Genomic DNA, 14930 nt, shown 5'->3' with positions numbered 1-14930 from the left:
TGTTTTTAAAGAATTTCGTAGTGCAAGCCTCAAAACTTTTCCTTGCAATTCTGATCATGCAGTAAATGAAAATGTGACTATTTTAATCTTTCAAATGTCTGGTTTTTTCTTTTCTCCTCAGTATTTTGTGGGTTAGAAGAAGTTGCTTGTGGCTGTGGTCACATATTACATTTAATAATAATATATCAAGAAACAATTTTATGTACTACAGCTACTGGTTTAGAAAAATTTCAAGATGGTTATTATACAATTCATAGAAATTCTTCCACAAAAGTGGTGGTTGTTTGCACCTATTCTAACTTGTTGGTTTTATTTCTGTGTATGGCTATTTCTAACGTTTTCACATATGAGAATTAATTTAATGCTCTATCCATTTATTATCATAATCTTGACTAAACTGAATAAAATATGACCATTGAGTATAGAAGGTAGTTACAGTCAATCTAAGAATTGCAGGAAATGTTGCAACAGAAAGATTTCAGTGTATTGTTTTGTGGACATGTCATTATGCAGACATTTTTCATGCAATGATCAGACAAGATCATGAGCTGAATACTTTTGGCACGGTGTGCAGGAGTTTAGGTCAGTACAATCTGAAAGCCACAAAATAATGAAACACATACCTACATTGCAAGGTATACATTATAAAAGGCTGCTTTAGTAAACATAGCAGCTTCCTAAAAGTTTCTGCAGTACTCATGTGACCTGTGTGCCATGGTGGTGTATCAAGAGTTGCTACAGCAAAATGGCCCAGTGGCAGGGAACAGACAGGATAATGCTCAGGTCGGGTAAACATTCAGGAACATTCCCATTGCTAATTGTGTGGAAAGTGCTTGCTATTGGACAGATTTTAAGTTTCTGCCTTCACAATTCCTTTTGTATGCTCATTTTATTAATGTAATTAACAGATACTTATATTTTTTCAAGGATACAAATGCTATTTGAGCAAGTGGAATCAGAGAAAAAGGGATCGTGAACAATTTAATTGCTTTGTACTACTAATCTAATAAACTATCAGAGTACATTTAATCTAATAAGCTGTTATAATATACTCTGTCAGTTGTGGATCTGGTGTTATGGTGCACTACTTCACTGAAAGCCATAGCCTTTCATATCTAAAGAAGGGCTTTCACATCTTGGAAGCTTTTGCAAGGAATCCAAGCAGCATTATTTCTAGTCTCAATTACCTTTAAATAAAAATCTTCAATTCACTTGGCATAATTGATTACTTGTGAGGATGTTACTACTAAAGTCATAAATACATATGTGAGAAATTTAAGGTGTATTACTATGGCTGATAAAGCAAGTCTTGTTATTATCATCATTCATCTACAACTGACTTTACCCATAGAACATTTTTAGAATGGACTCTGTCCAACCACAATGAACAGTTTAGTTCCAAGTTTGCAAATGACAGTATGGCCTCTTCTTTTCTGTTGTTCATTCATCATTGTCATGCTTACAGCCTCTGTAATAATTTCAGACATGTAAAGTGATGGGGGTTTAGGCTGCTTGTCATTTATCATTCAGTCTACTGGAAGAACTACAAAGTTAGATATGATCATATTGCCATTATAGCTTCATTTTAATGATTTTAAAAGGAAAGGGAATATTAAGGTAATTAAATTGACATGCATAGGCATCACATGTAAAACAACAGGAAAATCAGTGAGAGAAGACAAAAAATTAGATTATAAAATCCCTAAACACCGTATGTAAGAATTTGCCATTTAAAGTATGCAACATAATCCTGGAAACAAAGAAAAGGTCAGAATAAATGTGTATGTTAATGACATCCCAGATGCTTGTCTGGAAGCAAAGTTGTATCAAAGGTTTTTTTAAATTGTTAACAAGATACTGTTGGCAATATTCTCTGTGCCTCTCCCTTCTCCCAATTTACTTGATGTAATAGTATGTCAGAAGGAGTCCGGTCAGACCTTAATGATTTTGGCCCTTCAGGGTCTTTTGCAAAAGGAGGGGATGTGCCTCCTACTCAATGTCATAATTTTCCAGTGGATAATGAAATCTACTAAAGTATGACTGCATTCTTTCTGAATTGCAGCTGCAAAGCAAATAAAAATCAGGACTAGGAAAAATGGGGTACAGAAGGAAATTATTTGGTCTTTAGAAGGGCACAATTTGGCTGTGACATTCAAGAATAAATGTTCAAATAGTTTATAAAGCAGATTTGTGCCAGTAATCAATTAGGAAACTTCATAGTTATTGTTTCTCAGCTAATACCAAGGGTTATAAGCATTTAAAGAAAGAAATTAGTCAAATTTCCACCATGTATCTCATCTTCAGAACAATGGATTGCACATGTACATACATTGTACATGCAAACCTGGAGTACTTCACTCTCCAGCAGATCCTGTTGGTTCAAACAATGAAATCTCATTTCATCAGAGGTGCTGCGTGGTGCTAGCTTTTATGTTGAGTTATTTGTATTCAAACCAGTTTTTTAAGTTCATCTCAAGATGGGGCAAATAGTAATGAAATGCTACAGTGACAGGCTGAAAGTTACTTATAGTGGTATTCAAGCATAATAGATTACTTACTCAGCTTGGTATTTTGCTGCATACTGTTATTACCAAGCCATTTGGTAATAAACAGTAGGATATCAGTCTACTTGGAATCCAATTAAATGTGTGCTTTCCAAGAAGGCTGTGCTGTTGGCCATTGCTGATTTATATAACTAAAACTAGAATTCTACTTTATCAAGTAGTGGTTTTGTTTTGTTGCCTTCATCATATTAAAATGTGATATGAAACCAAGTGACAATAGTAGTACAATATCTGTTTTAGCTTTGGCCATGACAGTTAGGATATCATAAAGTGGTGTCTTCTGTGTCTTGCTCTCTGCTTTCTTTCATTATTATTATTGATCATTAATGCCAAAAAGAAAAATAAGAGGTAGCAGTTCATATAAGAAAACATTTGGATTGCAGCTTTTCTACATTAGATGTAGTTAATGGTTATATCTGCAACCACGGATGTAATATTTACATCCATTGAAATTACAGAATTGATTAAATGGGATAAGAGAAGAGTGATACCAGCTGCTCCATCCAGCACATTGCTTTTTGTACATTTGATTGATGTTGATGGGATATGTTTTGGATCTGCAGAATATTAGTTAGATGAAAAAGAATCACAACTAGGCAAGCAGTTCATTACTTGTCTTGAGCAGAAAGAAAAGAAAAAAAGCAAGAAATAACAATAGTGAATGCAATAATCAAATTTGCATCACTGCATAAGGTCTGCATAGATTGACATAGAAGGAAAATCATAGGTCATGATTAACATTAATAAAATAACACTTCCATTGCTAAAGCAGCTGGCAGATACCAGCTAGAGATTCACTTAGAAACATGTCTCATAGCTACTGGGAATGGTACTGAGCATCAGATACTTTGTATTAGAAATTTTCTCTGTCAAGCAAATTACATGGGTTTTGCTTGAAGGAATATATAAAGAGAGAGAACAGAAGAAATGGGATGTAATTCAGGGTCCAGAGTTATGAAGAGATTTTATTAAAGAGTGTCTATAACATCTCTCTATGAGTGTAAGATTTTTATTTTTTTGTTGGTGTTGTTTTCCAGTATTTTAGTTGTATGGATTGCCCTCTTTTTCTTTGTAATAGCAAAAGAGAAAGCAAAAAAAAAAATTAAATCACTAAAGTCCTGTCCTTCCAGGAGACAGTTGCGGAATAAAATATCCCCAGTCTTTTTATTCAATTAGCAGTTATCAATGTCTTCTTTCCTTTTATATTGTTCTGTTCAATATCTTATTTTCTATCATTGTTTTCTGCTCTTGTATGCATGAAAAAGTATCAGTTTTCCCTTGGTCAATGTTATTTGTAGGTTCCTTTTATTCCAGAATCTGACATTTGAACTTCCTATGAAAAATGAGTATAACTTTTCTATGCTTTATAAACAGTCTTTATTATTCCAGACACACCTTTGACCTGGCACAAATGTGAATCTCTGGTGCCAGAAGTCATTCCACCATACCGTGGGCCTGCTCTGATCTAGTTCTGGACTCCTTTTCCTGACCCATTCCCATGGGTATGCCGGACAGCACAGCCCTCACTGCTTTGCAGCTGAGAAAGCAGAGGTGCTGCCACACATGTTCCTAAACTTTACAGAGGTCAGAGATTTTCCTGACTCAGAGGATTTATTATTGGGTTCTCTAGGCAGGATCTACTCTTTCACAGTATAAGACAAATCTAGAGCATTGTGAAGCTTAACCCTGAAGTTTTCATGACACTGGAGTTTGAGATTTTTCAGAGCTCAGTACTGGTGAAGACTTAATAAGCATTCTGTTTGAATACAAACGAGTTCTTTCTTGCTTTCAAGCTCCTCTAAATTGTGAGGTTCCACTGTTCTAATATTCACCTATCTTAGCAGCTGTTTCAATTATTATTATATTTAAGTGATGAAAGGAATGCATAAGGCTGTGTAATTTACTATATCAGTCATCACAGGGGAGGGAGGCTTGTGATTGTTCCTGTATACTCTCCTGTATTATCAGAAGTGCAGATATGAAAAAAACGAAACTGAATTTTACTGTAAAACATTAGTTAGTAGTGTATATGTAACAACAACAAAAAAAAATTATTCTTTTAATGCTTGGCTATACATAATTATTATAACCATTGAATCAGCTTGAATGCACTTATAGAGAATATTACTATATTAATTTAAAAAAACACATGGATGATTTTATGAAGGAAGTCAAGCTACTGACCCTCGTGGAAGGGAGATGATGGTTGGATTTGAGTTCTAGTCCTGATACTTGTACATACAGTCTTTGAAAACTAAATCAAAACAAAGTGGTAATCGAGTCATTAGAACTGAAGACATCAAGAAGCATTAGAACTTTATTTTAACTTGCTTTCACATTTAGGGTTGGCACACTGATGAAGACTGTATTCTATAGAGGATACAATGATTAGAGCTGTCAAAAATTGACTCCTTTTCAACAGCAAAAAACATCAATTGAAATTTCTGTCTAACACCCTATTGACTTATTCTTTAATTTTTTCACAGCGGATCTTTCTCAAAGCTGAAAGTGAGGAAGAAATCTTTGCGCATCTTGGCTTGGATTATGTTGAACCATGGGAAAGGAATGCTTAAAATGATTTGCCAGTGTACATTCATCAAATGACAGCCATTGTCTTTCTGCCCATACCGCAGTCTGTTTTAGAGATATATATACAAAATATGTGTTTCTATGACAACTAAAAAAATTAAATATGTATTAGAAGTCATTTGCACATGCTAATGTTCTTAATGCAGTTTAAGCTTTTCGGAATATTTCTCAATCTTTTCTGTTTTAGTTTTTCAAGTTTCTATATGGGAGTGATAAGACAGAGCTTCTTTTTGGGGGAAACTTGCAACTAGTGAGATTTTTGCTTTTGGTAGGAATTTAATATTCCTATGAACAATACTTGCTTTTTAAATTGTCAGCTATGACAATACCTAAATAATTCAAAACATTTGAGCCGAGTCAAAAAAATTACTGAAATGTATGCTTACCTTTAACTGAATTTCTTAAGTATTTTGCTGAATCTGTATACAAAATTGCTACTGTATATAAGACTTAATGACCTAGGCAGGACCTACTTTGCAGTCTCAGCAACTTGAGGCTTCAGCTGTATATATTTTTCCAGGCAGGGCTGTAAACAAGTTGGTAATTCAGTGAGAGTTAAAAACATTTCTCAGAAAAGGATTTTGAAATGAAAAGTAGAGTAACTCAGTAGTCAGCTTCAATTATGCAGAAAAATACTTTAAATTTGGAATACTGATTTGGACTAAAGATGATTCAGGTTATGTAGTATGGTGGTCCTCAGTCATGAATTTGAATCATAACTACTTTAACTGTTAGGCTGGTAACTCTCCAAGATGAAAGCTTTTAATTATCTGTGCTCAATTTATATAGCTGGAAATTTATTTATTAGTAGATATATATGCATTGAAATTAAAGTTTACCTGAGCTATTGGCTGCTCTGGAATGGTGTTCCCTCTTTCTAGTCAGAAATTCACCTGGAATGTGACAGTCTTTCTGATAAAAATAATTCTATGAGGTATTTTGATTTCAGAAAATGTCCATATAGCTTTTGTGACTATAATGATAAGGAAGAATTTGTAATACAGTTATCCTTTAATGAACAAGGGCATTTAGTGCTTTAGGACATGCAGTGCTTACTGACCAGTCATTTGTCATTTGTATTCTTAAAGGTGATTGAGAACACCAACAATCATCAAATAATATTCTTTCTTAAAAGTTTGATTTTTTTTTTCCTTAATTGAGGCTGATTACACCTCTTGACATGATGGCAGAAGAACGGCAGTGGCAGGGCCATGAACAACAATTATTACTGACATTAAAGATTTTCCATATTCAAACCATATTTGATACTCAGAAAAAGAATGCTGAATTTGTTTACTCATTCCTTTCAACTGGGGAATGGACTTTTAGGGGACTGCATCGTAAAGTATTCTAAAACCTCTGTCAGGAATGTAGAAAAATGTGATAATGGCAGGAATTTACTTCTTGTCTGTGTCATAAAACCATCCTTTTAAGTGCATATTTGCTAACTGAGCTGAAAATAAAATGCTACTTTCTAAATTGCTCTAACTGTAAAGCACTGGCATTGCTTCCTGCTTTGTGGTGCTGATGTGTGAAGTACCATCTCTGTGTTTTGCATCAGGATGCTGACACTTACATAACAGTGGCATTTTTTAGTCCTAGTGGAAGAGAACAAAAGCTACCTTCTCTGTTTCTATTTGGCTAACGTGTATCAGAAAATATACATTCTAGTTGTGCTGTTTCTGCATACTTTAAGCCACAGAGGACATATAAAACAGTCTAAATTCCACATAAATAAATAATTCTCATCTTGTCTGCCTATATATCACTTATACCACCTGTGCAGGAGAAGATACCAACACAAGTTCTGTCAGCTCCTTCAAGACTGGAAGAAAACAGCTTATAACTTTATTCTTTTATTTCCCTCAGCTTTTCCAAGCTTTAGTTAGAACTATTGTAAAAAAATATGGAACTATTAAATGGGGGGTTAACCAGAAGAACAAAGTAGATGGCCAGGAGGGTTTGACCATGAAGAAGATAGTTTTGTTATGAGCACCTTCACTGAAGAAGCTGGTACCCCAGTAAGTATCAGAGGTACCATATGCAGGATAATCCATCTTGCATGCACTGGCAAACCCAGAAAAGCAGAAACTCCATTTTTGGTAAATAAACTCTGAATCATAACATGATGCTTCTTGCATCGGTTAAATCTAGTCCTGCAGTTCTGAACAGTTTCAGCCCTGTAATCATTTCAATGGTTCTTGATGGCACTAGTCAGCTGAGACTGTAATTAGAAAAGATAAAAGTCATATAGGAGAGCTGGGGTGGAACAGGTTAAAGGAAGTGAAACCTTTATCCTCTGAGAGTACCTGAATCCATGAGCTAGTGAAAACCCCCTACATGTGGTGGAACTTTTGGAGTCAATGGTAACAATGCTTCTAAACTCATGAAGGACAGGTGAGGCCTCAGGGCCTGAAAAAGGGCAAACACTTGTACCAAGAACAGACCAATGTTTGTAACAGGAGGAAGGGAAGAGAGAATTCCAGATCAGTGCACTTAATATCTCCTAAATTGCTAGGATGATTAATAGACTATATTTTTAAAGCACCTAGAGGAATATAAAGTGATAGGTTATTGGTAGCTTATTTATCAGAAACAAATCATATCAAACTAATTCAGTTGTAAAGTCCCTGGAGGCTGTTTTTCTAAAATGTCTGTCCCTCCTCCCCTGCTTCTACACCAAGGTAATTTGGCAAGTGGTGAGTGGAGAAGGATCATTGGTTTTATAATCATCTGTAGACTCACTCTCTAAAAATTATCAGTAACCCTATTTCTGAGAAAAAAGGTAAAAGTTAAAAAGAAAGCCACTGTTATTTTTTTTCATAGTTTGCAGTTATTTATAATTTACCAAATAATCTCTTGAGGCAAAAGCAATGAGATGTATTTAGATTGGTGGGTAGTAAGGTAGTTATTGTCGAAAGGACTAACATATTGAAGGAAGAGTTAATTCTATCTACAAAGCTTTGCACACAACATAAATACTCTTACAGATGAAGCCATGTGGACTTTCTGCAAATTACTCGAAATTGGAGAACTGTTGTTACTTTACATAACTAAACTCCAGAATGTTAAAAAAAAACCCAAACCCAAAAATTTGCATACCTTATAATCCTAAAATTAAATGTGTTTTCTATGTTTTATGGGCAGAATTGTTTGGCTTTCTCAGGTAAGATCATTTTATTCCTCAGTATGAAATGTATTCTTTCACTTTTTGAACAGCTATTTCTTTCTATTATACGGTTTTCTTTGGCAACTGCAGTTAAAATAATCAAGTCCTGGGTCTAAAAGGTTAATTGAAGGCACACAAACAAATGAAGACAGAGGGCTCTGAAAACCTTTCTCCTTAAGAGGAAGACCAAGCAGTCTTTATCCCTGCTGTGTAGATGCACTAAGTGTCTTATTTTAATCAGCATGCATCAGATGTAACTTATTTTAGCTGATGAGGCTCCTTAGGTAAAAAGATCTGTTGACAGACATGGTTAGAATTCCCTTTTGAGTAATTAGTTTACTTAGGATGAATAGTCTGATGCCTATTTAAAGTTTCTTTTGTGTGATTTGTGGTATTACATATTAGGTCTTTCAAATTCTAACTTTGGATTTGGTCTATTTATTTTTAACTAAAAATTTGGATCTTTGAATGAGGAAATGAAATGTCTTCAGGTGTACTGTATCTCTGCCATAATTTTGCTGTGCATGTGTTGCCTCACATTATGCTTGGATCTTTACAAGGGGATTGCTCAAGGAGTGCCTGCTCTTGATACTTCAATTCCCAGATCAGTCTAGATGGATAATTTGTTCCACATTTCCATTTTACTCTACTATTTCAGCTTCTCTTTCCTGTATTTGACATTACAGTGGTTTGCAGCTAGAATGTCAGCCTAAGCATCAAACATTAAAAACATAAACCTCACAATCTATTTGTCAGCTTCTGTTTGTCCCTCATCTCCCTGGTCTTTGCATTTTTTTGGTTTGCATGATGTGCTGGTTTGGGTTGGAGTAGAGTAAATATTCTTCACAGTGTCTGGTATGGGGCTGTGTTTTGGATTTGTGCTGCACACAGGGCTGATTGTGTAGAGATGTTGTTGCTGAGCAGGGATTGCACAGAGCCAAGGCCTTTCTGTGCTGCCACGCTGGTGAGGAGGCTGGGGGTGCATGGGGGGTTGGGAGGAGACACAGCTGGGACAGGTGACCCCAACTGACCCAAGGGATATTCCAAATAATTTGACGTCATGCTTAGTATATAAAGTGCAGGGAAGAAGGAGGAAGGGGGAATGTCTGGAGTGACAGTGTTTGTCTTCCCAAGTAACCACTACACGTGATGGGCCCTGCTCTCCTGGAGATGGGTGAACACCTGCCTGCCCACGGGAAGTGGTGCATTAGTTCCTTATTTTGCTTTTCTTGTGTGCGTGGCCTTTGCTTTCTCTATTAAACAGTCTTTATCTCAACCCATGAGTTTTCCAGCTTTTACCGTTCCGATTCTCTCCCTGATCCTGCTGGTGAGATGAATGAGTGGCTGGATGGGGCTTGGCTGCTGCCTGGGGTTAAACCACAACACATTTCCTTTTCTCAACGTTATGTCAAATACAGTGAAAATGTACGTTGTGCCACCCTGACCTGAGGTCCTTTGCTAAAGCAAATCAGAGGTATCACTTCACACAAGGTAAAATGATAACTGGAAAAGGCTCTGTGAATGCTGCTCAGACCTCTTCAGAATACTTAATTAAAATATAGTTAATGACTTCTTCAATAAAAACGTATTATAGACAACCCATAAAATCTAACACTAGTTTTCAGGAAATGCCTCCAAACAAACAGTATTCTTAAACACCACTGGTGATACAAACAATCCATATGAGTTGCATTGAGGAGAGATACTAAACTACATATCTCAGAAGACCAATTTCCTCAGGGAAATGTTATATCCCTTGGCTGATGAGAATCAATCATACCTGCAGCTGAAGAACGACCATGGGCAGAGAGGTCACATGTTGGGTAAGTACAAAGGCTCCCATTTTGCTGTGCTTTAGTAAGTAAATACACTTATTTGAAAAACAAGCTACGTTGGGTTTTTTTGTTTGTCTGTTTTAATTATTTCAGGCATTTTATTCTAGTTCCTTTTCAACTGTACAGCAAAAACCAATGCTACATAGAGTGTTTCCTTTTGTGTTTCATTCTCTCTAAAACCAAAATGTTAATTCAAAGGGATTTTTGGAAACTGCAAACTTTCCCAGATCTTTTGACACAATTTGAAGTTATAAGGTAACAACACTTACATGAAAACAACTCAGAAGCATGTTTATTAACTAAAGAAAGCTTTTCTAGCAGGAGTAGCACTGTTTCATGTATTAGTTGATATACATACACATAGTATATCTGAACTATCCAAAACTATCCAAAATTTTCAGTCAGCTTCAGTGTCTTTATCTTCAGGACTCTATGCACTAAGATACAGTAGAAAATAGTAAGAGAAACCTCAACTTTTAAAGAATAGGTGATTTTTATGCTGGGAAGGTGTAGATTATATTTCAGAAATTGGTGGTTGCAGCACTGGGGAAAAAAAAAGAGCAAATATTAAAAACCTTATCCCAACATTTTGAAAATAAAATAATCTTTGTGTATTTCCAACATGACAGATTATTTGGAATTATCTTCACAGCTGGGTAGATATAACTTCAAAAATGAAGCTTGCTGAGGTTATGTAATTGTGTGACTAGGCAAGAGTGTTTCTGCACCCGGAAATGGTTGCTGGTGATACCAGTCTGAAAGTGCTCAAATTTTAGTAGCCTAAGGAAGGGCTGAAAGACTATGTGGGCCTGTGGCTTCCATAACTGTACTCTCTGAATCCCACAGTTCAACCTGCAGTGGCTACTGCTTTTGCACTCCTCTGACATGCATAAGATCAAAGAGACCATGCTGAGAGGATAACTAGGATCTTCTGCTTCCAGTAATCTTGAAATCCTTTGGTTCTGCTTTAAATTATATTATGATATAGGAATTTGACTTCTGTGTTTTAAACTAAACTAAGGTATCAGAGACATAATTATCTGTCTTTTGGCCTTTTACAGTATGCTTTTAGAGGTGTTAAAGTCTGCCAGAAAGTGTATTTTGTGTTGATGTTATGTGAGTGGGAAGTGGTGTTTTTGGAAACCCTTACAGGCAAGTCGTGGGGCTGTAGCAGTTGCAGGGCTCTTGACAAGTGATGGATGATTTAATAAGAACACTTCTTGATACCAACACTAAAAAAGAAACCAAATACCACAAATATCAGTATTTTTTCCAGCAAGACATCATATTTAGAGAAGGAATATGGTTATTTTTCTCCCATTAAGTCTCACCCCTTGCCCCCCATTAGATCTGACTTCATGAGGGGAAGAGAATATGTATCTGAAGGACTCCACTGTCAACCCCAGAGCAAGTGCTCTCCTCCCTGTTGACGAGGCTCACAACCCCTTTCTTTACCTGTTCACCCTAAGGACCTAGAGGTTCCCTTTGATCACATACCAGAAGTGGGATTTTGAAAATCTTTAACAAATTTCTATCAAATGTTAATAAAGAGGCCTAATGACCTATGTATTTAGAAAGATATGCTGCAAGTCCCACTGGTACATGTGTGGGTACAGGGAAAGGTTTTCAAAAGCACGCAAGTGAGAAAAGAACTGAGTGGGACCTTCCACTGTGAAATTTAGAGACAGATGGCTTCTAAGACAATCTACACTGAATGGCTATACATTAAAGCTTGCACACCACACAAAAAATGCCTCCAAGAAACATTTGAACTGCAGCTTAATGATCATACAAAATTACTAGCAAATCAAGGACTGCAAGCTTTTAAAAAGTAGAAAGGCTGAACAAAGAATAAACATTTTTCTAATGCAAGGGAGCCATGAACAGGTATGAAAAGTATCAGAGTCATCAGTGATGAACTTAATATTACAATTATTCCAGCCCCTGAGACACCAAAAGAACCTCAATGAGGTGTAGTAAATCCCCCTAGAAGCAAATACTTCTCATGCCCAACAAGGTCAGTACAGGTTAAATCCCTGAAAAAACTTTGAAGTACAAGGTAGGGCAAATAAGCCACAGACATGGGAAAGAATAACAAAATTTAATAATAGTGACCTCTTGAGTTAAAAATTTTAAGATAAGTTTGTAATATTTGTAAAACCATAATGGAGGCTCACCTGAGAGCTGAAGTATATTACATTAAATGAATAGCGTTCAAAAGAATCAAATGGCTTGTAGTATGAAAAACATCTATCTCAATGAGCTAGTTGTGAAAACCCATTATTATGAGCAAAGATTTCTTGCTGTTAAGAAAGAGGAATAGTATATTCGAAAGTTTCTAAATTCCAGAATCTATAATTTCAGCAATTCCTTTCAAAAGAAGCAAATAGAATTGACAGTTATTTTTATTGCAACAGTACAACTGTTCATTTTCCCTTTTTAGCTCTTCAAAAAGATCACACAAACAACCATGTGATGTTGAGTACTAGTTGAATTTCACTGCAAATAATTTGTCTAAAAGCAGAGATAGCAATTTCAAATGATTATGCTGATAAATCAATCATAGTATGCCACCAGGTTCTCTGAGGGAACAGAATTTTAAGCCTAAAATTCTTAACTTTTTATATGTGGTATTCATATTCTTGCTGTTGCATGGACTTTTGATTGCAAAATGCACAAGTCTTGTTTTTAGCTTTTGATCTTCATACAAAGCTGATCAAGAGAGTACTATTAGGAATTGCCATGTCACATCCAACCAATGGTCTTTTTATTGTTGTGTCCTTTCTTTGATCTCGGGGGGGGGGGGTTGTGTTTTGATTTTTTTTCACAATTTGTGTGAAACTCTCAGCCTCTTAGTGCTCAATTAAACATATTAATTATTTCTGTACAAAACAAAGCAAACTGTGTAAAAAAATAATATGACCTCTAAGAGTAGCACAGTAGTGGGCAATGGTTAACTTACATTCATGAAGAGATATTTGCTCTCACCCAGTACAAACCAGATTTTAGGCTTCTGAATCAGGAGACCCATTTCAGCTTACATGGTGCTGGTTTTAACTGATAAAAAGCTATTTAGAAAAGGCTGGACTCATGCCAGTAAGAGAACTGCTTTGTGCTTGCAGTGTCTTTTTGGAAGGAAACTCATGGAAGAAAAAAGTAATCTGATAATAGGAAGTTTGTTTGACTCAAGGAAAATCTGTAATCATAGTTGTAAAGTAACCAAATAGAAAATTCATTTGTATGTATCTGAGATACCTTGGATACTGTAAAAACAGAATACTGTTGGGACCTGCACATATTATTTGATCAATCCCTTTTTGGAAGTTACTTAACAGGGTATTCCAGACACTTCTGAATGACATTCTAGATTTCAGGATCCAGAAAAAGTGGCAAAAATAATGTAAGTTGAGAATAAAATCCAAAACAATTTGTATTTTTGTTTTAATTTAGCATTCAGCTAAATTAAAAAAAAAATCATGCCTAAGAATAGTGAAGTTACTAATGTTATTTAGCAATATATTGTTCAATTTGTAATTATTTCACTTTATTAATGCACGTGAGGACTTAATAAAGTATGTTTATCAAGTTTTGTTGCTGAGAATGTATTACTCAAAATTAGCTCATAGCTTATAAAATTGAAAATTACTACAAATGTAGTTCCATCTTTGAAGGTGAAGATTTAATGACCAAACCTGAAATAAGTAGGCACAGATCAAACAAGGGTAGTAACAAACAGTTACCTCTCTTGCCACTTCCATTTTATTCTTGAGGATTTTTTAGAAATCTTACCTTTATATAATAAAAACCTTATCTTTCTGTGCAACTGAAAAGAAATTTGGTTCCCCGATTGTATTATCAAACTAATTGGTTTTTACAAAGATGCTATGGTTATTAAAAATATCAAAACAGAAAACTCAGTTTATGGAGTGCATTAACATTCATGACTGATAATGCAAATGTGAATTATATCACAGTACACTCAATATACCATCTGCTCCAGAAAGAAAAACATCTGTTAGTAAATGTAAACTGTGGAGCTTATGTGGTATGCAATATGTTCAGATACTGTATGGAATAAATAAATTGGATGTTGACAATCTATTATGTTAGAAGCATTCAACTACTTTCTTGTTTTGAAAAGAGGAAGAGCTCAGCTGCAAGTATGTTTTGAAATGGTGCGGGAAATTATTCTGCCATGCCCCATCCAGATGGCTTTTGCTGAAGCCAGTCACTGACAGGCTGCTGCAATCATCACCAGCAGTTATGAGAGGCTTTAAAACAGCATGGACATAGATGAATATACTTCTCTAGAGTAGAAGTTTCTGTGCTTGAATTTTCATGATGGTGATGACGCTGCAATTTGTGATGTTATTGAAGTTGACTGTATTTTCTGGCTTCTAGGATGAGAATCATGTACATGAAAAATATATATTCACATGCATGAATGATAAAGATGATTGTTACATCTTTGAAAACATAGTTATATTCTTGTGTTGATGCTATTTATAATTTTTAATGTGCTGCACTGATATAAAAATGGATAATGGGCACTAGTTTTGTAATTTTAGGGGCTGTGCTAGCCCTTATAAAATCCAATCTAATCTTAAAAAATCTAGCCCTTGTAAAAGCTGATGTGTTTTTCTTTTCCTGATTCATTTGTTCAATATATTTTAAGCACTTAGACAAAGAAATTCTTTTTCTTTTCACAATTGAGTGCAACAGTAGAGGCAGGGCTTAAAGTCTGGGAATGGCACTGTTCTGAATCCATATGCT

General features: G+C 35.4%; 1 protein-coding gene across 2 annotated transcripts in view; it reads left to right on the top strand.

The window, feature by feature from the left end:
• Positions 1 to 9050, top strand: part of DNTT (DNA nucleotidylexotransferase) — a 152480-nt gene extending 143430 nt beyond the window's left edge. For both annotated transcript variants that reach the window (XM_071564031.1, XM_071564030.1), the window contains one exon: positions 5051 to 9050. In XM_071564031.1, the coding sequence (XP_071420132.1) occupies positions 5051 to 5137 (87 nt within the window). In that variant the 3' untranslated portion in view covers positions 5138 to 9050. The remainder of the gene's footprint in view (positions 1 to 5050) is intronic.
• The last annotated feature ends 5880 nt before the right edge of the window (positions 9051 to 14930 follow it).

The sequence above is a fragment of the Pithys albifrons genome, chromosome 9 (assembly GCF_047495875.1).
Source record: "Pithys albifrons albifrons isolate INPA30051 chromosome 9, PitAlb_v1, whole genome shotgun sequence".
Classification (NCBI taxonomy): domain Eukaryota; kingdom Metazoa; phylum Chordata; class Aves; order Passeriformes; family Thamnophilidae; genus Pithys; species Pithys albifrons.
Note: the sequence above shows the minus strand (reverse complement) of the source record. Positions and strands in the feature narration are given on the sequence as shown.